Below are 22,156 nucleotides of genomic sequence, written 5' to 3' on the forward strand. Positions count from 1 at the left end.
TGCTTTTCAGCTCTTGTTCCCTAATGAATTGTCACTTTTAGGTATTATACAGAGCTTGCTCTTAATTGCAAGTATTGCTGGAGTTAAAGCTGTAAGTGATGAACAGCAAAGCAGTTCTGTGAGAAGTCATTGGCGTTTTTTTAGCTTCCCATTTCAGTGCTGTGAACTTGTGGTAAGGTATCTTGTAATTCTTGGCTTACACAAAGTTTAAAATTAAATGCAGGTTGAGGGGACTTCAGTTCTCAGTAGAACAGTGTGTCCTCAAAGTTGTTAAATGGCCTTTTCCTTTTCCTTCAGCATCTTGACCAGGAGATTGAGCATTGATTGGGCAGAGGTGAACTCTTGCAACCACACTCATCCCCAGGACACCTTTACTAGACAGATTGGTGTTTGCTGTCCTTGCTGTTGCTGGCCTGTATTGCAGCAGGGAAGAGGGGAATGGGTGTGGAAGGCTGTCATTTGAGTACCTCTCATCAGCTCTGAGAAGCCTTTATTTGAGAGGGAATAAACAAACAGAAATGCCCTTTGGAGGAAAAAGTCAGGATATGAAATCTGAGCTGCGTAATGAGTATTTGTAATACCTATTCCATAGTACAGCTACCTAAATTAGATCTTTCTGTCCTGTGTAATTGCTTCCTCTGGGGCTTACCCTACAAGTTATTGTGCTCCCTCAGTTCCTACTGTCCATAATGGGATCTGAAGACAGTCAGGATCAGGCCTCTTATTTCATCAGGATGTGGTTGTTTAATAGAAAAAGCCCAAGGTAATTTTTACCTCCTTGTGTAATTGTGTTTATACAGCAATTAATTGCTATGTGATTTTTAAAATATTTCATTCTGTTCCAAAAAAGAAGGAAAAAGGTAATAATTCAAAACGGTTTAGAATTCCCTATGAGGGAGGAGGGACAGGGTAAAAATGGATTTTTCTAATCCATCACTTTCTTTATGGAAATAACTGTCCTTTCATCTGCTGCTTCCTCTGTCTTAGAATTGATGACCTGGGCATAAATAAAATATTGTTCCCATTTGTTATCCAGGGAACTGCCAGGGACGAAGGACGGTGAATCATCAGGGTTTTTGCTGCAACTGCTGCAAATCCTGAACAACTGGAGCATGGAGTTGACCAGGTCTGAGCCTTCCTGGGTTCACTGGGTGTTTCAGTTGTTGGCCCTTGCAGTTGGAAGAGGAGGAAATGCCAGCGGGCTCGATGGCTTGCTGATGGGCTGAACTGCCCTATGAACTTGCCATGCAGGTGTGTACTTTTAATCTGATTTATAGGTGTGAGAAAGAGCCCAGGAAAAACACAGATAGGAGTCTCACAACTCTGAGACCTCTGGTTTAATCTGTAATTTAGTCACATGTGCACATGAGTGTGGGGGCCATGCGGGGGGGGGCTTTTTCACCTACTGCCTCTTGGGAAGAAGACCCTGGCTTCTCAGGAGGAGTCTCTTGTGATATTTTCTGTTGCAGTCTCATTTTATAGTAGCAGGAAATGCTATCAGAGGGCTTCACATCTGTTTCAGGGGAGCTGTTATGTCTGCCAGCAAGAAGCAAATCTCTCTAGGAGTCTGGCCTCTGCTGGAGAAGGGGCCTCAGTGTCTTGTCTGTCAGAGGTGTTTGGCCTGACAGTTTTTCTCAGCCAGCAGAACTGAAACTGTCAAGGATTGAAGCTCGAGCACACAAGGAAACTCCACCCAGAGTCCCCTCTCTTAAAATACTTGGTGTGTTTGCGTGGAAATCGCAACTCTCAGAATAAGTAGTAATAATGAAGGTAGGAACTGAGAATGTCTTTACCTGAAACCTGGAATTTGAAGATTTCCAGTGATCTCTCTCCTTTCAGCAGTGATTGCCATAGAAGGGACGGGTTAAAATCAGATTAAGCTTAGCTGCTTATGGAGTATCTCAAGTATGAACACCTTGATTCCAGCCCAGCTCTGAGAGGGGAGGCTGGGGAGAAATGCAGGCATGGGTACACAGTGGTCTGCTTCAAATCTGTAAGAGGCTGGGCCTGTCCTGCACTCTGGCGTGGCTGAGAGACCCTGGTGTCTGGAGACCTGTCCTCTGGTGCACGCATTTTTTGTTCAATTTCCATAGAGGGCACATTCACAGTAATAAAATAAATTTCAGTACCACAACGCTTGTTTTATGGTAGAGATGAACATGCATAATTTAGGCAACAGGTTAAACAATGAAGGATAACTTTTGATGAACCTTCTCAGCAGTAAGGTGTGTGTGTGTGTGTGGTGGCTTCATCTCACTGCAGTGGATCTTATCCAGGGACAGAGAAGAGCTGCTGCCCTGGACAGATCTGCTTTTGCTGAAAAGCAAGTCTGCTGTCATTGTCAGCATGGGTGCTATTGTGAGCTTAGCAGCTGTATTAATGGAATACAGTGTTCCACTGATACGTGGACAGTTGCTATTATGCTGCTAATTAAATAACTTGTTGCATTAGCAGTTTCCATCTTCCATCCCAATTCTGTCTTGTATTTATCTCTAAAACCCATGCAGTAGCAATAATTAATGTGGAAAGAGAGGGCTTTATCCTCCCACCTGCCACTCCTTTTTAAAATGACTTGATTGTTTGATGCTTTGAGCTGGTATCAACCTACAGGAAGACAGCAGCACTCAAAAATGGGAGAAAAACCCCAGAACTGCTGTAGCAATTGCAGATTCACCAGAACAAAATGCATTTTTCATCTCTCTGTATCCAGAAAGACACCACTGGGCTGCTTTGTCATCTGTAGTTTTTCATAGTAAATAACAAAGTGCTTCTCTCCATGTTGTCCTTCTACATACCAAAATGTAAAGGCTTACGTTCGATGGATGTCGCTGATGACTTAAGTGCTAGAGATGCCAAACTCCTCTCAACTCCCTTGAACTTCCTGCAGATCAGGGAATGCTAGTGTCTGTTGGGAATGAGGCTGTGGAGGTGGAGGATCAGGGTTAACCAACAGTATGGCCTGGGGCCCAGCATGAAGACCTGGAAGATGCAGATTTTCATTTCCTTCTCCCATCCTGTGTCATCGAGATCATACAGTGAATGTGGATCTTACCGTTTCCTTTCAGGCACTGTGTGTGGGAGATGGCCTGCTCTTTTCCAGGGCTCATGGCAGTGTTCCTGGGAGTTGCTCGGTGCACTTCATATGAATAAACATCGCTTTTGCCAGCAGGCATACCTTGGTAGTTTTCCTTGGTTTAATGTTGGGTAAATGTCAGTCTTCTGTTGCAAGTGGTCTTTTACTTGTCGTCAAGCAGGAATTAACCTGTGGTCTTTCTGTGTACATGAATTTGTGGCTTCCTCTCTTTAATCCAGTGCTGCTTCTGTGGGCTAGCTTGGCTTATTGTTTGGAGTGCTCTATGTGGGGAATGAAGCAGATCTCTAAGACATGTCCCTACCCTTTCTCCCCTCTCCATCTTCCTGTGGGGTTATAAATTCTCCTTAGGCAATGCACTTGCTCTTATTTTTGCCCGATTAAGCAGTCTGGTGTCAATACATATGTAGTTCCAGAAGTTGGTGGAGATTATTAGAAAAGCCTAGGTCGCTTTTAACTCTTCACCCAAAAAGAGATTGGTTTCCCATGAGATAGAGGAGAGTTTTACCTGCACTGTAAATTTGTATTATAGAGCACTTTGTTCCCTGGCAGCAAGAGGCAGGGCAAGGACTGGGGACGAAGCGTATATGCCACACGAAGAAAACGGGACCTGCTCAAAGAACTCTATGCTAAATTCCCTTCCTATGTGCAAGGCCTCTGGTAGATCTTGAATCCTTGATCTGAAGAGTGGGCATGTGGCAGCCATCCATGCTCGCAGAAGCTGGGCTGCCCTTCTTCCTCAGATCTGCCTAGTGCTGCATTCATGCAGGAATGGATTTTCCTTTGGCAGAGGGAAGCTGAACAGGAGAAGGGAGAGGTCACTCCCTGATGTAGTGCCCATGCTCCTTGCCCTCATGGGGCTGCAGGGCTCTAGGTCACACACATCTATCCCCCCGCTGCTTGGCCTCCAGAGAAGGGGATCTGTCTCCTGCAGTGTTTACTTTTAAAAGCAATTACTCTGATACTGTATCTGCTTTGTTTCCCACAGTATTTCCATCCTTTTTAATTTTAAAGTCAAGTTTTGAAGCGCAGCAGCAACCAGAGACCATCAAAATCACAAGAGATGCCCCAAAATATTGTGAAGTTTTATAGAAGTAATAAAATTGGTCTATTTTTTTATTTGCCTTCAGTTGTTTGCGCCTTTAGCATTCACATTTTGAAATTGCACTTTGAAGTCTGTGGGCTAGAAACACATTTAAAAATAAATAGGAGAGTCCAGGAGCCCAGAGCTTTAATAAGAAGGCTGAATAGCACAGAACTCAAGATAACAGGATGAGACTTAACAGCGTTGCATTTGAACTGAGTCAAAGTCTGGAGGGGAGCCTGCCAGGCATGTTGGAGGGAGAAGGGGACAGACCAGTTTGCAACTACTTTCTGCATTTTGACATGCCTTACAGAGCTTTGCTCGGGCTTTAGCTTAGCAGAGTGGTGGCTTAAATTGTGGTAGTAATCTTTGCCCTTGAGGAAGAACAAAGACCTCGATTTCAGGCAATTTGTATTTCCCTAAATACTGATCTTTGTTAATTGCAAAGCCTCCAAAGAGATCTCTCCTCTGCAACTGCAATATAAAATTTCCCTTTGAAAGAAATCTCTTGTTCTCCCCTCTGGTGATAATGGACAGTCATACTGACACATGAATTAATAACTGGGAATTTGCTCCTGGATCCTGACCCATTTAAATCAGTTTGTACAGCCTATCTGCCTGGGAGCAACACAGCCCCATCAGAGCATTGGTGTCACCTTCGTGTTGTGCTGACGTGTGTTCGAGAACCGCTCCAATGAACAGGACGGAGCAGCATTTCATGGCTTGCTTCTGATGGGAACGGGCATCTGTACGGTCCCGCCTGTTTTCCATTTTCCTGAGCAGCATTGATGTTACGGAGATAACGCCTCAGAGTGTGTGCCGAATATCATCTTGTGGTTCAAGATACTTTTTCCTTAGCGTTTTTGGGAGTCTTGTGAACAGTGCTGATTTTTCTTCATTTAAACTCCTAGAAACATGAAAAGAGGAGAGAACCACTTAAAAAAAAAAACACAACAACAAAAAAACTGGTTTAAGTTCTTATTTAAAAAAAAAATAAACTACTACTTAAATTTGCCCGAATTTTGAGCCAAGCTGAGTATTTTAAGGATCAGGAAGGGGGAGGCTGGCACGTGGCACTGGAACACTTGGATTTCAGAGCACAGCAGAGTCTGTGATGTGAAAGCTGCGTGCATGCTGAAGGGCTCCTGTAGGTTGGAGTAGGTCTGAAGGTGGCTTCAGCTGGCAGTGACAGCTAACTTCTTTCAGCCTCTTTGGAAAGTCTGCCCTTCAGTCTCTTCTGGTTGTGGCACAGGGGGTAGAGGACTTAGACCCAGCTCACTCAGTGTTGCTTTTGCAGTGTGAAACAGTTCCAAGGGGTGAGGTTCTCCTCTCACACACAAAGCAGGAATGGATGCTTCCCCCCAAAAAAAGTGGGATATAGCAGAGGCATGAGGTTCTTCAGTCACTGATAATTTGCTCCATTAAATTTACCTTTTCCCTGAGGTCATCATACAGCCTTTTCCGAGCAGCAGAGAATTTATTTCACGGGAGGCGATGCCAGCGGGATAGCCTGCTGGTATTTTTGTAGGTGTGTGTTCAGACCTTTTGCACTGTCTGGCTGCAGCCTCTCCCCACCTATCCTGTGCGGTGAAAGTGCTGAGTTGGTTCCTGTTAGGACAAAAGGCTCTTATCAGAAACATGTCTCGCCCCTGCTTGTGTCGGGTGTGGAGGGAACGAGGGGGTTGAATGAACACCGGCTGCTGCCAGGAGGCAGAATAAAAAATTGTAATAACATCTCCCATCAGAAAAAAAAAATAAAATATGTAGTAACATCTTTCATCTTTCCAGTCTGTGCACCTTCCTTCTCACAGACTACATAACCTGAGACGTAAACACGGTGTAAAACTGCTCAGATGTAGCTGTTCCTAGGATGTAACACGGCAGACTCATAGTTATTCACCGTGTAATCGCACAGCAGCATAAACTGCTGGGGAATAAGGCCGTGCTGAATTAATTGAATTACTTCAGGGATGAGTTTGGTCCACTAATTCCACATCGACTTTGGGCTTTAAATAGCATTAAGGACCCACGTTAAAACTGAATTAAAACTCAGGAACACAGTTTGAACAGGGTGAGGTCACATCTGTGCACAAAGTGGAATAATGTAACCGGTTCCCTTGACATGGATCTGTATCTCATGTAATCAGAGCAAAATTGAATCTCAGTTTAATCTGATCATTGACTGTCCCTTCTGTGAGGAAGAACAAGGTGGAATTAATGAACCCTGAGGAGGTCTCTGTAGTCTGTGCGGATACAGGGACCAAGTAATTGAACTCGTGCTCCCTTGGGAAATACTTGAATATGATGCAAGTAGATGGTTGAAATGGCTTGCACTATCTAGTGCAGCCCCCAGAATCTGCAGCAGGTATTTTTGTAGTTAAATTCTCCCGACTTTCTTTCCACCATGCAGTGACTCACAAGTAACCTCCTCTTAGAGTCATCATGCGCCTAGTGCTGCTACCAGGCATAGTGGTTCCTCTGAACACATTGCAGGACTTACCTTTTTAATCAAATCATTGTTGCCATAATTAATAGGGTTTGAAAGGTGCCATTAAGGCAGAGCTTTCTGTCTGATGTTGGTTGTTAGGTGGGATAGCAGCTGATAGGAATTGGCATTAAGTGCTAGAAGGAGCAGGAGGAGTGTGAGGAAAGTCTGTGTTTTGGAGCATATCTTTATACACAAACTTGTGTGCGCTCCAGTTGGATTGACATCATGCTTTGGTCATACTTAAAGGTCTCCTCTCCCTATTCAGATTGTATTTTATGATAACATCTCATCCTTACATGTTTAAGGGTTAACTCAGCAGCAAGGATAGATAAATCTTACAGTCAGTGTTGTGCAAATGACCGTAGTAACTTCAAAACAGAAGTTGTCCATGTAGGTGGGAAATAAGTGATAACGGAGCTATCTCTGAATAGATCATTGGATGAATTTTTCTCCCACAGACTTCAGTGCCTCTTAAATCCAGGAGTTCGTAATACTGTTTCTTTTACTATTGCTCTGTCCCAACGGGGATATCACAAGCGCAGAAAACATGTCCTTTTTTGAAGAGTCCAGATGGCTGTGGTCATTTGGCTTCTCCTGATGCTACCATTTCGCATTGCCTAGGACGTGCTGACTGCCGTTGATCTCCAGCGGTGGCTTTGGGCCCTCTGTTCCTGTTTGCATCCTTGCAGTGAGAATTATTTGTACTTTTCAAGAGCGTAGTGTGGAGGGGCACACTCTGTTCCTTTTTCCCCTTGTACCTCTTTGGGACCAGTTGCCTTTTCATTTTTCTTTTATTGGTTTCTTAAAAGGCTGCCAGCTGGATATAGGTAAGTGGGGGTTTTCTCCGCTGCAGTCTGCAGAGAACAAGCATCAGTATGTAGCCATTTAGTCCTGGCAACTGCTTCCTATTTTTCCAGATGATTCCAGCCAGCTCTTTTTGTGTTTAGCCTATTGTCAAATGCTATCACAAAGACTTGGGGTATTAATCGTATCATCTGTTCAGTGTGTGGAACTGCTGAGTGGGCTGTGCAGTGAATGAGAAGCTGTAGGTACTAGGGAAAAGGGGTATGGTGTGTAGGCGTGTTTGGAGCACATTCAGAATTCGTGCCTTTCTCTGGCTGTACTGATTGAATATAAAAATTACCTTCTGTGTCTCCAGCAGTCACCAGTAACGGGAATGTGCAAGCGCGAAGGTCTGATGGCGGTGGGAAGGCAGGTGGAATGTGAAACAGGCTGGAGTGATGGAGGGGCATAGCCCTTCTCTGTCTGTCGTTGTCTGCGTGCTGTTGCTCCACTGAAGAAGGCTCTGAAGGAGTCGTGCATCTTGCTCAGAGCAAACAGAATGGTGGATTCAGCACTTCAGATTGAGGCCAGAATATAACAAATGGACTAAACCAAACTGACAGCTCCCAAGGTCATGGGTGTTGAATATATAAGGATTCAGCTGTGAGTCTTGTAGGCCGAGTCCATCTCTAGCAAGCAGAACGTGTCTGCCACAAAGGAGCTGGCACTTCTTAGATGCTGGCTGTGTGTTACGCTTCCTTCTGCGGCAGATCTGGTTTAACAGCGTCTGTGAAACCCAAACTCCCTATCCTGCAGACTGTCTCTCACTAGAGCTGCAATTCTGCACTGTGGTTCTTTGCCAGCAAATTTAGTTTGAGAATTTCCTACTCTGAACAACTTGTGTCTGCCCCCATACTGTGATTATTAAGTAGTCTGTGTGATTGCCCTTTAAACTGGATCCATTATATGGTACAAGGAAAAAAAACTATTTCCCTCAAACCCACCCACCCCCCAGCAAATATTTGTTTTTAAAAATAATGATTTCACAAATCTAATTTGGAATCAAGCACAGCTGAGGGGGCATAATGAGTGTCTGTAAATTGGATGATAGGAACTTCTTAAACCAGAGCAGCTGCCAAAGGCATCTTAACATGGAGCTTCTGCCATAACGAGAGACAGCATGGCAGGCGAGGATCTGCAGCCAAATAGCTGACTCCAGGCTTGCGGTTTCCCACCTGGGTACCCAGATCAGCACTCCTTAGGCCCTGCAGCTTTTAGATGCCTCTGTGCTGAGTGGAGCAACCAGGAACGGGGAAGGTTTTTGAATGTGAGTAGTTAGGGGGAGAAAGCTGTTGTGTATTGCACATCTCAAAAGCGTGTATTGTTTTTTAAAGGGCTCAGTCAGGATGGGGAGGGAGAGCTTTGTTGTTGGCATATACAGATGTGTTTCCAGCCAGACACTGAGTGTTAGCAATGCAGAGAAAAATATGTGCTTGGGCTTTCACTGGGAAACAACAACAAAAAAATCCTTTCCATTTCTTTCAGCTGGAAAGTGATGCCAGGAGCTGTTGTTTTAGAGAATAAGAAGTCTGGATTTATAAGGATGTGTGTGAGATACACCTTGGAACGTGTATCAGGAAAATCTATATAGAGCAAATGCATAGCACAGAAAGTAGGTCTTACTGCTGACTGTCACTGTTCAGGGAAAACCAAGCATGTTGTGGAAATCTTTTTGTGTGTTTCTTAAATAAAATGGAAAAAAAAAAAAGAAAGAAAAGAACATCTGCTTGTGTATAAATAGATCTGTTTGTTCTGATTTCATAATGCCCATTACGGCATGTGCCAATTTTTCTGGAGTGCCAGAAGAGAAGGAACATCTCCAGAAAATGTTGAGGTTACAACACCCAGATAAAACCTGCCTGTGCTACCTTTATAAAGATAGAGTCAGCTTAGTCTTGCGGAGAGCAAATGCACTGGTGAACTTGGGGTGGTTTCCAGACCTTTCTCACTTCTTTTTATATGATTTGCCAAATCCTTAGCTAGCTGGAGGGTGAATATTAGGACAGGCAGCAGCACTGAAAGCTAAGCAGTGGTACGTTGAAAAGTTCCGCTTGGGCAGGAGATAATTAATGTGGGGTTTTTTTTGTTTTGTTTTGTTTTGTTTGCAGTGACCACCCTTAGATACCCTAAAGCGCTGGCTTGAGCTGGAAGGAAGGGCACCTCTGAAAGGATGCTACTGTCCCCTGGGAGTGGGCTGGAATAGTGTCCAGAAAGCCCCAAACACAAAGCTGATGGGTTTGGTTTTGTTGTTTATTAAAGACAGGCCTTTGTACAACAGTAATGGAAAATCCTGTTTCTGTACCAATAAAAACTTTGCTCCCATGGTGGTTGTTATTGGCAAACTTAGTCACTTTGGGTTTATGGAAAAGTATTTACTGGGAAGGACTGGATGGTTAGCAAGCCTTGTCTGCTTTCATTTTGCTTTGATGGCGTACATGTTGCTGTGGGACCTTCTGTTTCATCCCTGTACCCCATCCACAGTCCATCCTTCCAGGCTGGTATCCCTCTTCTGCAGCATGGACAGCCAATGCCCCTGCTGTTTGCTGTAGCAAGGTAGAACATTGCCTGGGTCTGGCTTGGACTCTTCTTTTTGGCCTGGGGGGGCATCAGCTTTGTGTTGGTTCCTACTTTACCACACAGGACGCTGAAACAATGCAGCGTGTGTTTTGTAGCAGTCAGGCTAGACTTAGTTGGCATGTGGGGTATCAGCCAGCTGACAATAACAATAATAAAGAACTTGAGTGCTGCAGAAGGATTAAAAGAAGCTTCTCTAATAAATGCAATTACACAAACATGCTTGAGCCATGTGTGCTATTTAATTCTTGCCCAAGACAAGAGGCATTCCTCAGGGCACTACTTTTGTCTGAGTGAAAGAGATATCCAAGTGCCTCAGGCGTCCTCTCTGAATCCAGAGTGGCTCTTCTGTGCCCTGGGTGGCAACTAATATTGGGCTTTAGAACAGTTATTCCTCCAGGACTGAGTCAATTCTTTTGCCAGGCAGTGACTTTATAGCTGGCAGAGCCCTTGCTGCCATCCAGACCTCACAGGCAGCTTTCATTGCTGGATGTGGCTCCCTGGCTGCGTGCCCCGTGGCATTCTGTTTGCCCGCAGAGGTGCCTCTGCTGCGTGGTAAGGAGCCTTTTGCGTATGTTCGTGCAACTGGGGATCTTCCAGTAGGTCTTCGCCACTTCTGGAGAGTACCTTGATGCCAAGAAGGGCACCAAGCTAGACACTGTGACAGGCTGTACTTGTTCTCTTGTCAGAGCAGTTTTAAATCACGCCTTTAATGTGTTTGTTCTCTCCTGCTGGTGAGTGAATTTTCCATCTCTGCCATTCACATGAACAGGGCTCATGATAGAGAGAATGTCTTACAGACTGTTACAGAGCTGCTTGCTGTTAACCCAGGCAGCACCCAAGAAATATTTGCGGGAGCTAATGGGTTGGTACCCCAGCTCTGGGAATTAGGACCGTTAGCTGGAAACATGCAGCAGCCTCCCCAGTGCAGAGGAGGCAGGAGGCAGTTGATTAATGCAGATGTGTGTGGATGTAAGAAACGCGGTCCAGGTCCATCCACAGGCTTGCTGGTTCTTGGGCATGGCTTTGACTTTGCTTTCTCTGTGAGGCAGTGGTTGGGCAGGCGTAGGGGTGCATCCCTAGGGCTGGACTGATGGAAGGGGACAACCTAGGAAGGGCAGGGACCTCCCAGAGATTGCTTTATGTGACACAGGGAGAGCACATTTGTGCTGCCCCGGGGTCAGGTCACTCCTAACGAATGACCAGTGTTGGTGGGCCAGGAATGTTAAACCTTGAATGTTTCTCTTTTCTCTCAAAGTTCTGTCTCCCCCATTTTAATGGTATTTAGTCTGAAATCATTGCTCATCTGTAGAAGCTGAGGTTTTAAGAAAGCCATTACATATTCCAAGGTTCCTGGTAAGGTGCAAGGTAAAGGATTAAATGGTCCAGAAAAGCTGCTCTTCGACTTTCCCAGCTCCTTGCCCCTCAGTGCATCCATTCCCTGAGGTATCTCATAAGGTAACTCATGTGCAGAGAGCAACTGTGCTCTTGCTCATAAGCACCAAATGTTTAATTCAGTGTGTGCTTGTCAAAGTACATTAAAAATGCAGGTAGCACTTGCGATGTGTGAGCCAGCTCTTGTGAGCGAGGCACCGTCACAGGGTAATGTTACAGACTTGACACAAATGGAGCCTGCTGGCTCTTGGAAGTGTCCTGGCTACCTGGAGTGTCCTCTCTGGCATTGCCGCGCTGTCTTCGAAACGCTGCCTTTTCATGGTGATGCTGTAAGATCCTGAGGAAACATGGGGCAGAGAGGATGTGTCACAACTGGCAATTATCTGGTGTGTCTTTGCTGCTATGTGGTTCTCTCCTGTCCATGTTCGTCTCTACCCAGTTGTACCTCGTCCTACGTTTAGATCCAGTCCTGAAGATCTCCCTGGCATCAGTGGGAATATGAAGACTTGCAGACACCTCAGCAAGGTTACGACCTTTTGTAAAATCACTAGAGTAGAGGTTGTATTTGTGTGCACAGCACCTTGCACAAATAGGTCCCAATCTCTCGGTTTGGTTCAGCATCCATCTGTGCAGTCTTCCTAAGGGGAATTCATGTGCCGGCAAGTGCAACAGCGGTGTCTCAAAACTGTGGCAGTGCAACGGGAAGCCACCGTGAGCACCTTGTTTTTAGAAAAGAGATTCAAATCATTATTGGCAGCAAGGCTGCATTAGGTAAGGTTGAGGCGCAGTAGTGTGAAATTCATAAACAGAACTGAAAGTGTGAAAATAGACATTGCCGGGATATGAGAGAGAAAACAGCTTAACTCTTGAAAAGTACATTTTCAAGAGTACGGCACTGGAAATGCTAGTAATATCAGGTGAAGTTCCCAGTGGGCTGCCAGTACGCCTTGGGAAATGGGCAGGCATTAGAACTGGAGGCAGCTGCTCCCTTCCCGTCTGCAGGACAAGACCTCTCTGTTCATCAGTGCTCATCTCCTCCTGACGTTTTGCTTTGTGCTCTTTCCATCTCGAAGACTGTAACGATGTGCGTTTCTCAGGCCCTGGCTAACAGTTGCTATAACTACCATTAATGCAGTCGTTGAGGGCAGGTCCTGGTTTAGCCTTATTTCTATCAACCAGCCAACTGAATTTTGTTTTCTTGCCTTTCAGTCCTTTCAAGGAAGCCAAGGACGAGCATACCTCTTCAATTCAGTGTGAGTATAACTTTGTACATGTCACCTCTGCCTCTCTTAGGATAGATTTAAGAAAACCCTCATGAAGAAGAAAACAAAAGGATAGTCTTCCTTTAGAAAACCTCTGCCTAAGACTTGGGAGCTTGCTGAAAATGGTTGGAGAAAGAGGCAGGAAATAGCACTGATTCATATTTGATTTTATGTTGAGGTTTCAGATAAGCAGCTAGGAAAAGGTGGTTTTTTCATCATCAGATTGAGAAATAAGAGCTAACGGCATCAAATTGAGAAATAAGAGCTAATGGATGAGTCATTCTCTTCTCAGAGAATGTAGTTAGACCAAAGAGTCAAAGTTTCGTAAATGTAGAGAATAAATGATATCTAAATACAAACTTACTTTTTAGAGCTAGTGTAAAAATTAAGTATAATTTTCCCAATAACTGAAAATAGTTTTGGTGAGATCACTGCTGGGATGTCTTTCAGAAGAACTGCTGATTTCAGTTACATTTTTCAAGTTCCCGTTTGGGAAAGTAAAAGTACCATTTTATCAATTTGAAAATGAAAATCTTTCTCAAATGCATAATTAGTGCAATTTTACTAGAATGTTATTAATCTTCCATTCAAAAAAGCTTTATAGAATTTTCAGTTGAATAAAACTTCTGGTTTACCTTTTCATTTTGTTCAGGAACTGCAAGAGATCTTTGTTTCGGGCACAGCTGTGGTACTCAGTATCCTGAACCTCCTGCTTATGTGTTCAAATACTGCAATAAAACTGCTGTCAGCTTCATTGTAGTGTCTTGCTGTGGAAAGACATATTAATAGGGAGCATCTCTCCTTTTTCCCCAGAGTTAATGTGGGTTGTGGCCCTGCAGAGGAGCGGGTGTTACTAACAGGATTACATGCAGTTGCAGATATTTACTGTGAAAACTGCAAAACCACACTGGGTTGGAAATATGTGAGTATCAGTATCGTTTGTTTTTCCTCTGGACGTCTTTGCTCCAGCCCTTCCTGAAGGTGTGTGTATGGTAATGTGGTCTCGTGGAAAGACCATTAACTTGGGAACCAGAAATGCGGGTTCTGGTCTGTAGCCACATCTTTTTTCCTTCCTGCATTTCCATTTTCCCTCCTGTCTTGTGTTTGTTGCGTCCATTCAGAGCAGGAGCTCTTTGTGGCTAATGTATTTTTTTATGAAGAATATACACTGTAGGCCTGATTTTGGTGGGCGTCCCTTAGTGATACTTAACATAATTGAGGATCACTTCAATCAGTCTTGTGGTTCATATTGTCTTTTTTCCCAGACGATATCAGAATAATAGAATGATCCATATATTGTTAATCCTGTGTCCTTCCCACTGGAAATGCTATTGAACATGAGTTTATCTGTTTGCTGTCTCTTGCTCTTCATAAATTCAGTTACCTTCAAATAAAGGCTTATGCTACATCCTAATTTCTGCTTCAAGAGGCACGCAGTGTACTTGTTTGTCAAAACATTTTGACCAGTGTCTAAACAAAACATACATTCTATCTGTGGCCTCTGGACAGAAATATTCTTTAATAAATCAGTTGAAAGGCTATAAAAAGTAAAGCATCAAAAATTGATGCGGTAGGAATTCATGCAGAAACACAGCATGGATCTCACAAATGGAGAAGGACACTAAGTACATAAATTGAGTTTATTGTAAAACAAAATACAAAATTTCGTAAACATAGCAGTAAGCCCAAGCTTCTCCAGCAATAAAATTACATTATTTCAGATGTATTACATGCACGCAAACAGCACACCTGAGCAGAGCTGAACCGCTTTTCAGGATGCAGCCTCAATAACATGAGTCCCTCCTGCTTAGGGATCCCATAGATTCCCTTACTTCTTCAGTTCTGCAGTGTTGCACTGTGTGTTTCTGTAGCTGCAGGCACGCATCTGTGTAGAGTGGGTCCTTCTCGTCCCTCCGTGCCCGTTCGCTCCATTTCCACATGAAGTTTACCGTAATCCGTCTCGTTCTCGATGGTAGCGATTTTACAGCATGTTTCATCAGAGGACCTCTGTATTCTTAACCATCATTAATAAATTCTTAGACCACCCTAGAGAGAGGTGGATTTTATCACTGATGATTCCTAAAGCATAGTTCAAGGAGCAGTTGCCATTGGCCTACAGAAAGCTGCACATTTACATGGTGCCAATTGAGCTTTTTTTTCTACCTATAAAGGCAGGTAGAAGCAGGATTTAAGATTCTTCCAACATAATTTTCCTGAAAGCCAACAGGAGGACCTGCAGTTTGACTGTTTTACTCGGTAGACAAGGCTAAGACTTGTACCAGCGTTCCTGGATCTGATCTGTAACTGCAACTTTACCTTCAGATACCATCTTGATTTCATTCTTTCTCCTTTTTTTTAGGAACACGCTTTTGAAAGCAGCCAGAAGTATAAAGAAGGCAAATACATCATTGAACTAGCTCACATGATCAAGGATAATGGCTGGGATTGAATGGAAAGAGCCCAGCCCTACCAGCGTGTAAGAGAATGCCATCCAACCGAACATTATATCCAAGAGTGAGAGAGTGACTGAACGCTTGGTTCCATGCATTTAGAGGCTCTGCAATTTGGGAGCATCTTCACACCCTTCTCCATCTTTATTGGTGACTGGCCTCTAAATTTCTGTCTCTCTGTCTCTTTGCTTTGTATCTGTTTGTGAGTTGACCCTGGCTGCTTCTCTCTCTGTTCTGGCGTTGGCTAAGAGAATGCACCGAATGCCCGACAGCCATTCCATGTTGACGAATGTTTAAGTACAAACTGAAGTTGGCTCTGTGGTGGCATTTTATCAGAAGGTCTCGGTGCGGGAGGAAGACCCGAGTTTTGGGCAGGAGAAGGTGATAGGGGGTGGGGAGTGGGCCCGAAGGGAAGTCATCGGAAGTTGAAACTGTACTTCTCCTTTAAGTCCTGGTTAACCAAGGCTTGAAACTATCTACTTGTCTAAATGGACAGAAAAATACCTCACGGCTGCGTTCTCTCCGAATTGTAAAACCACTGCTCCATGGGTGGAGCTTCAGTCTAAGTCGGCTGAGCACAAGTCATAACCAGTTCCCCCCGCAAGCTAATCGCAATTCTGTGTTTTGTTTGCCATTTATGAACTTGTTGTTTGGCGGGGGGGGGGGACCTGAAGGCTGGAGAGATTCCCTGCCTCTCCTTTTCCTCGCTGTTTCAGGGTAGGTAGGCCAAACATCCCAACAGAGCACAGCTGTGGGGAGCATCCTCACAGCTGGAGAAACCAAATCCTGACTCTTGAGCCCTTCAGAGAGGAGGAGAAAACCACTTAAGGCACAAGGGGGCTGGAGCTGCAGCTTAGAAGATATAACGGGGAAAAAAAGGCGTGTGCTAGGCAAGAAAGAGGAAATTATGTAGAGGAGGATGGGGACAAAGTTAGTAACACAGTACCCCTTGATTTCCTGGCCTCCACTGAGCATCCTTGGGGGTCTTTTACCAATCCTTCGCAAGTGCGAGTAGGGAAATGCTGTTACAAAATCTTTTTCTGAAATCCCAGGCCCCAGCCATCAGCTCTGTTCTTGGAGCCTGGCAGAGAAATGGTGTGAGAGTGGGGAGAGGAGGGAGCAGAGGAGCCTGGCTGTTGTGGCAGTATTGCACAGGTGGATATTTCAAGCCATGAGGTATCCTCCCCAAAACCTTCCCCCCTTTTCCCACTCCCAGAAGCCTGTTGCAGGCACAGGGGGAATGGGAAAGAAAAAATAAATTAAACATCTTCCCCCTACCCCTGAAATTGTCTATGCCTTGGAGTTTAAAGGGGAGGGGTAGATGTGGGCATCATAACTGCAAGGAACAAGTCCTTCCCATTTTAATTTTTTCATTTTAATTAGTGTGGACCTTCCCAAGGTGTTTGGTGGGGAAGGGGCATCGTGTGTGAGAGGGGAGCTGCGTTAGACGTAAATGACAATGTGAAGTTTGCTCTGCAACAGTCCAGCCAGTATCTGGTGCATAACTCGACTATTCAACCGAATTAGTTTTATCTGTCTGAGTGAATTTTCTTTTTGTTTGTGGAATTCTTTCAAGTAGGTTAATCCATTGGGGGAAATCTGTTTTAATCCAGAAGGAAAGAGTATTGTGCAGGGGTTTGTAACTCCTTATGAAACCGAAGCTTTGGAGCTGTAATCTGCTGTCGCTTGCCCCCACCCCCGAGAGACTCTCACTTAGCTGTGGGGATCAGGACGGAGGGCTGGTGGTGAGAAAGTAATTTGCTGTTAAATGAAGGGGATGTGAGCAGAGATGCTACTTATGGGTCAGGGTGGAGCTTATGTATTGGGTCCTTGTGCTGAAACCCAAACCTGATGGCCCATCTAAGCAAAGGCTGTTTTTTCTCTTGAACCACTATTCTTTACAGCCTTGGAGAGAGGAGTGAGATGGAGGCTGGCTGCAGCTCCTGCAATGGATGGAGTTCGCTCGGTTTGTGGCTAGCCTGTTAGGAGGTGGCTTCTGCCTTCACCCTTTCTGCTGGGGCTGTGTAACAGTTGCTTCAGCTTTCGTTTCTGATCGTCTCCGCTTCCATCATCCACATTCCCTTCAGTGATAAAAATCTAGTAGAAGTCAAAAATTCTGCAGTACCCGTTGTCTTGTTGACTTTGGCACTGAAGTGGTCCCATTTTCCTGTCCTTTGGTTGGTGATCCATGAGAATTTATTGGGCTTTGACTAGTGAGAAGTCATTTGTGTTCTTTGAAGAGCCCTTCAGTCTCCCCAGATAGGTAGCCTTTAAAGGGGTCTGGTTGGAGCTAGGAGAAGTAATGGATAACCCCAAATCATTAATGTAAGGTTGAGAAAAAGAGCGCACAAGGGCTCATGGTTTTATGTTGGTATTTAGAGTGATTGCCTATAAAAAAGCGATATAAAAGGTGGGCCTGTCTGGAGGACTGCTCTGAGAAATAAGAACAGTTACTGCAGAGAGCTACCAGATGTAAATGTTTTCATCCATATATTTGGGACAAGAGAGGATGATGATCCATCAGATTGGGCTGTTTTTAACTGTTCACAGGGGTTACGCTTTTAATGGCAACCAGTCTAAGCTTGAATACAACAAGATCTTAATCTGGTTTTAATTGGTTTTGTCCCATCAGCATCCACATAATCACACTTGCTGAGAATCTGGCCTCAAGCGCTGATAGGAAAAAAGTACGTGTGCCTGTGAACATCCCCAACACCCAGAGAATTATCTATAGAGTGACTTTAATACACTGTACAGGGAGATAAGGAAAAACGGGCTTGTGAGGCTCATTGACGTTTGTTCTCTGCTATGTGTCCATTAAATATGAAGTACTTCTTAGTCCGCTGCTAACTCATCTGTGACTTGCTGTATTAAGACAGATGACAGTATTGGGAGCTGGTGACCAGACAGGATGATCAGGTCTGTATGCTAGTGGCTACCACCATCAGCGCAGGCTAAACTGATGACTCGTAGAGTGATATATTCAGAGCATAACCAAAGAACCTCACTCTCTGCATCCCTCTGGTCGTGTGAGTTGACTGTAGCCAGTTCGTTAGCAACTGAGGTGAGCAAGGTGGGACCGTTGTTTCTGAGCTGGAGATGTGGCCCATGGAAACTGCCTTCTTGGGCAGGCAATGCCTGAACACAGTGCACCGAGTGCCCGTGGTGCTGCTTTCCATGGGTGACATCCTTGGGAAAACACGAACAGCAGCGAGTTTTGCGCTTTTTTTTGTGTGGCAGCCTCGTCTCTGGCAAGCTGCATGCACCCTTGAGTTTACATCACCCCTGTCTACCCCAAAGCTCAGACTTGACTAAGTTTTAAATTGTTTTGCTCTGGTGGATTATCTGGTGTGAAATCCTGATCCCTGTAATAAATATTCAGATGATAATATATACAAAGCAGAAAAAAAACATTATCTTGTGAAATATACTTTTGTAAATAATATTTAATTTAAAAAAAATAATAATATATTTGGTGCTGTTTTCTCAGAGCCCCTCCCTGAGAGCACTTTTTTGTTGTTTATAAATGATACCGTTTCCTTCTGTATTTGTTGGAAAATATGTTTAAAGGGAAACAAAAATCATAATATACGTTGTCCTCTTAAGTCGATCCATTTTTCCTCTGGACATGGCAGGAGAGGGGAGTCACTCCTGCTTCCATCTGGCAGAACTCGTCTCCAGCGCAGGCAGTGGCCGGGTTACGGACAGCAGCCCGCGGTCCAGGCAGGTACTGGTGCGTGGGACGGGAGGTAGCTCCAGGCACTCGGGGAGAGCTCCGGTGTCTGGAGTTACATGCTGAAACACCTTCACTCAGTGCCAGAGGTCCCGTCCGGCAGCCTGAGCCCCGTGTCAGCTCGCGCTCCCACGGCGAGTCCCACGAAAGCTGATGGGGCTCTGTCTGGGGATGACTTTCCTGAGGAGATCTGGTTTGTAGGATCTGGGCTTGAAATTTTCTCTTGCACCAGTATTGGCTGGAGTGAAGTAGATACCAAGACTTAGAAAACAGGATTGAATATAAACTGCAACCTCTGAATCGCTGTTTCCAGTTGCTTGGGGGCAGCAGGGATGGAGGATGGAGATTTCTAATTAGTGATTGTGTTTAAACTAAAACATAAGTCTTTGGACATGGATCCTGGTTTTCTTTTGGGTTTTTTTTGTTGTTGTTTGTTGGTTTGTTTGTTTTTTTTAAACCAGGCTGCTACATAACAAATTAGAGTAAAAGTTTACCTCTCTGGCAGTAAAGTTCTTTTTTTATTTTCCTTTCTGTCTTTAACCTCCCCCCTTCTCCCCCTTCTTCGTTCTTAATTCATTGGGTCTCTTGTTTATCCCAAAGTGGACCAACAGCACAAACCACTGGACTGTGTTTTGCTGAGCAAGGAGCTGTTTTCAGTGCTGAATAACTGTTGCACGCTCTTTAATTCTCCGTTTTTGGTGCACACGATTTAAAAATATACAGAAAAAAACCCCCTATGAATGAAATCTGTTGTTCTTGTGATGATCAAGTGAGAATTTTCTCTGTATGCATTTTTCTAACTGGTATGCAAGAGTGTGTAATCATGCATTTCACTGCACTTCCTTGTTTCGGGAGGAGCATCATGTTTCCATGTGAACCAGTTCTTGGATGAAGAGATGACACCCAAACACCCGGTTGGGTAAACAGATTGGCGAGAACCAGAGCTCAGCTCAGTGGGAAGGAGCTCTTCTCACCAGGTGAGAGGCCTCAGAAATTAAATGCTCAGAAACAATTACGTTTGATGTAGATTTTGCAGAATCCTGTTTAAAAAGAATAAGCAGAAGAGGGGAAACAAAATCATCTTGAATTAAAAAAAAACAAACCCCATATTTAAATGCAAGCAGAATGGCATTGTGTAAGGTACAACCACAAATAAGCTATTCTCATCGTTATGAACTGTATGTATCCTTTGTTTTGTTTTTCATAAGGAAATGGGAATGCTTTCCCCACTGACAAAACTAAAGGACAATATTTCCAATACCAGCCTGTCTGTTGATGCTCTTGTGTTTACAAATTGTGTATACTTTTATTTCTTTGATCTTATTTTAATTTTATTTTTTGGCATATTCTTTCAGGTCATTTGCTTCAATAATAAATGCAATTGTTTGTTTTCAAATAATTGGTTTTCACCTTTTCATGTATTTGTACATTGTATATAGTTCTTCAGTATTAGAGGGAGGCGTATTGTTTGTCATATTTACAATATGTGTTGGTGCTCATTTGAGAAAATAAAATTTTCAAGTACTAAAACTGCTGGTCCATGTTTCTGTTTTAATCTCCTATACTGTGTGCAAATTGGAAGCAGCAAAATTTGGTTGTTCAAGGAATGTTACATTTAGCTTGAAAATAGTCAGATTATCCTCTTTTCCGATAGCTGCCAGTCCGCAGCGGTCACCTGGTGCGCATTTGAACCAGTTCAGCACATAGGGACTGTAGTCACGGGCAAGGATCCCATCGGGCAGGGCAAAAAGATGATCCGTAGCCCCTGAAGGCCAGGATTTAGTACAAGAGGAAACCCCAAATGGACCAGGAGACAGCGCTGACACCTGGCACCATCGTACCGTAACGGAGTGCCTTTCCCTAAACCAGACCAGCGAGGGAAGCACATACTTTGTTTTGTGAGGAATTACATGATCTTAAGGTATTTTTCAAGCAGCAACAATAACAAGAAACCCATGAAATAAAATCCCCTAATTCTCGTTAAATCGTTTCCCATGGATGAAGGGTTTTGTCAGCACTGTTGCGTAGTGGTGCCTACAACAGTGGAATGGGTCAAGAAATTCCCAGTGGCCAGAAAACCACCCCGGGGTTTGCAAGTTTTGCTTGTTGGTAGAATTCACTCTAGCTCCGTGTCTTCTAGAGTCGTATTGTGGTGACTGTAGGAGATACCTGTTACTCGCAGTTAAAGCGAAGCATCGGTAAAGCTGTCTGGCGTGTCTGGGTATTTGCAAGTCAAATGTCCGTTTCAGAAGTTCAGCGAACAAGATTTTCCTGGGTTGGATCCACACTAGTCCTGAAGCAAAGAAAATCTGTGCGTGGGAAGCAGAGCTTGCACTTTGGAAGGAAGGAGAGGACAGAGGGGTGATCCTTCAATATTAAAGTACAGAGCAATTCCTTTGAATAATGGAAGGAGCTTGTCCATCTCGGATACACGCTGTGACATTTTTACGAATCATTTTTGCTAGCTGCAGCTGCAGCCTGCCACCGCTCATCTCGTCTGGCGGCGTTCACGGAATTGCTTCTCTGCTCCCAGGTGAGTGGGATACAACATATCCGATTCCTGGTGCCTTCAGCTCGAAAATCCATTTGAGACTGCGGTCGGATTGAAAGCGGTGCTTTATTTGAGGTGGTTTTGGATAAGCTGATGCAATCCCTTTTCATCCCACTGCTGAAGATGGCTGGGACCTGTCCCTGTGCCCTGTGCCAGTGCCCGGCAGTTCACTGTGCCGCTGCACGCTGGCTGAGCGCCCTTAATTCCCCGTGTGTCTGAAAAAGCAACTTAACCCTCTTTGGAGAGGACCTGATCGTGCCAGCTGCTAAATGCCCTGAACTCAACGTGTAGCTCAGGCTGGAGCAAGAAAAGCTGCACCTGAAAGGTGGGAGGCGAGGAGGAGCCGGGGGGTTCGTGGGAGGCGGGTAAGGAGCCAAGGAAGATGCAACTGAACCGACGGCCTGTGCGTGCCCGTAGCGTGGGCAAACAGGTTCAGCTGATGGGACAGTCGATACAATTAATTGCTTGCCCAACGGGCTCAAGGTAATTTGAGTTCTTGGTTTCGCGAAAACCTTAATTTGCTGTTATTGGCACCGCGCCTGCGTGTGACGTGCTGGGTGTGTGCTCTGGAGGCTGCCAGTGGCATCCGTGAGAGATGGGAGGATGAGACGTGCGCTGCCTCCGCCCTGCGAGGCAGGAAGGTCTCGGGGATGACGACATCTCCAAAAAATGCGAGGCCGGTCCT

At 44.6% G+C, this 22,156-nt stretch overlaps 1 protein-coding gene across 2 annotated transcripts in view; it reads left to right on the top strand.

Annotated features, from left to right (window-relative positions):
* The window catches only part of YPEL2 (yippee like 2), a 39,949-nt gene extending 19,515 nt beyond the window's left edge, over positions 1-20,434 (top strand). For both annotated transcript variants that reach the window (XM_072881859.1, XM_072881860.1), the window contains exons 3-5: positions 12,685-12,728; positions 13,551-13,659; positions 15,097-20,434. In XM_072881859.1, coding sequence (XP_072737960.1) covers positions 12,685-12,728; positions 13,551-13,659; positions 15,097-15,186 — 243 coding nt within the window. In that variant the 3' untranslated portion in view covers positions 15,187-20,434. The remainder of the gene's footprint in view (positions 1-12,684; positions 12,729-13,550; positions 13,660-15,096) is intronic.
* The last annotated feature ends 1,722 nt before the right edge of the window (positions 20,435-22,156 follow it).

Source organism: Ciconia boyciana, chromosome 17 (genome assembly GCF_034638445.1).
Source record: "Ciconia boyciana chromosome 17, ASM3463844v1, whole genome shotgun sequence".
NCBI lineage: Eukaryota > Metazoa > Chordata > Aves > Ciconiiformes > Ciconiidae > Ciconia > Ciconia boyciana.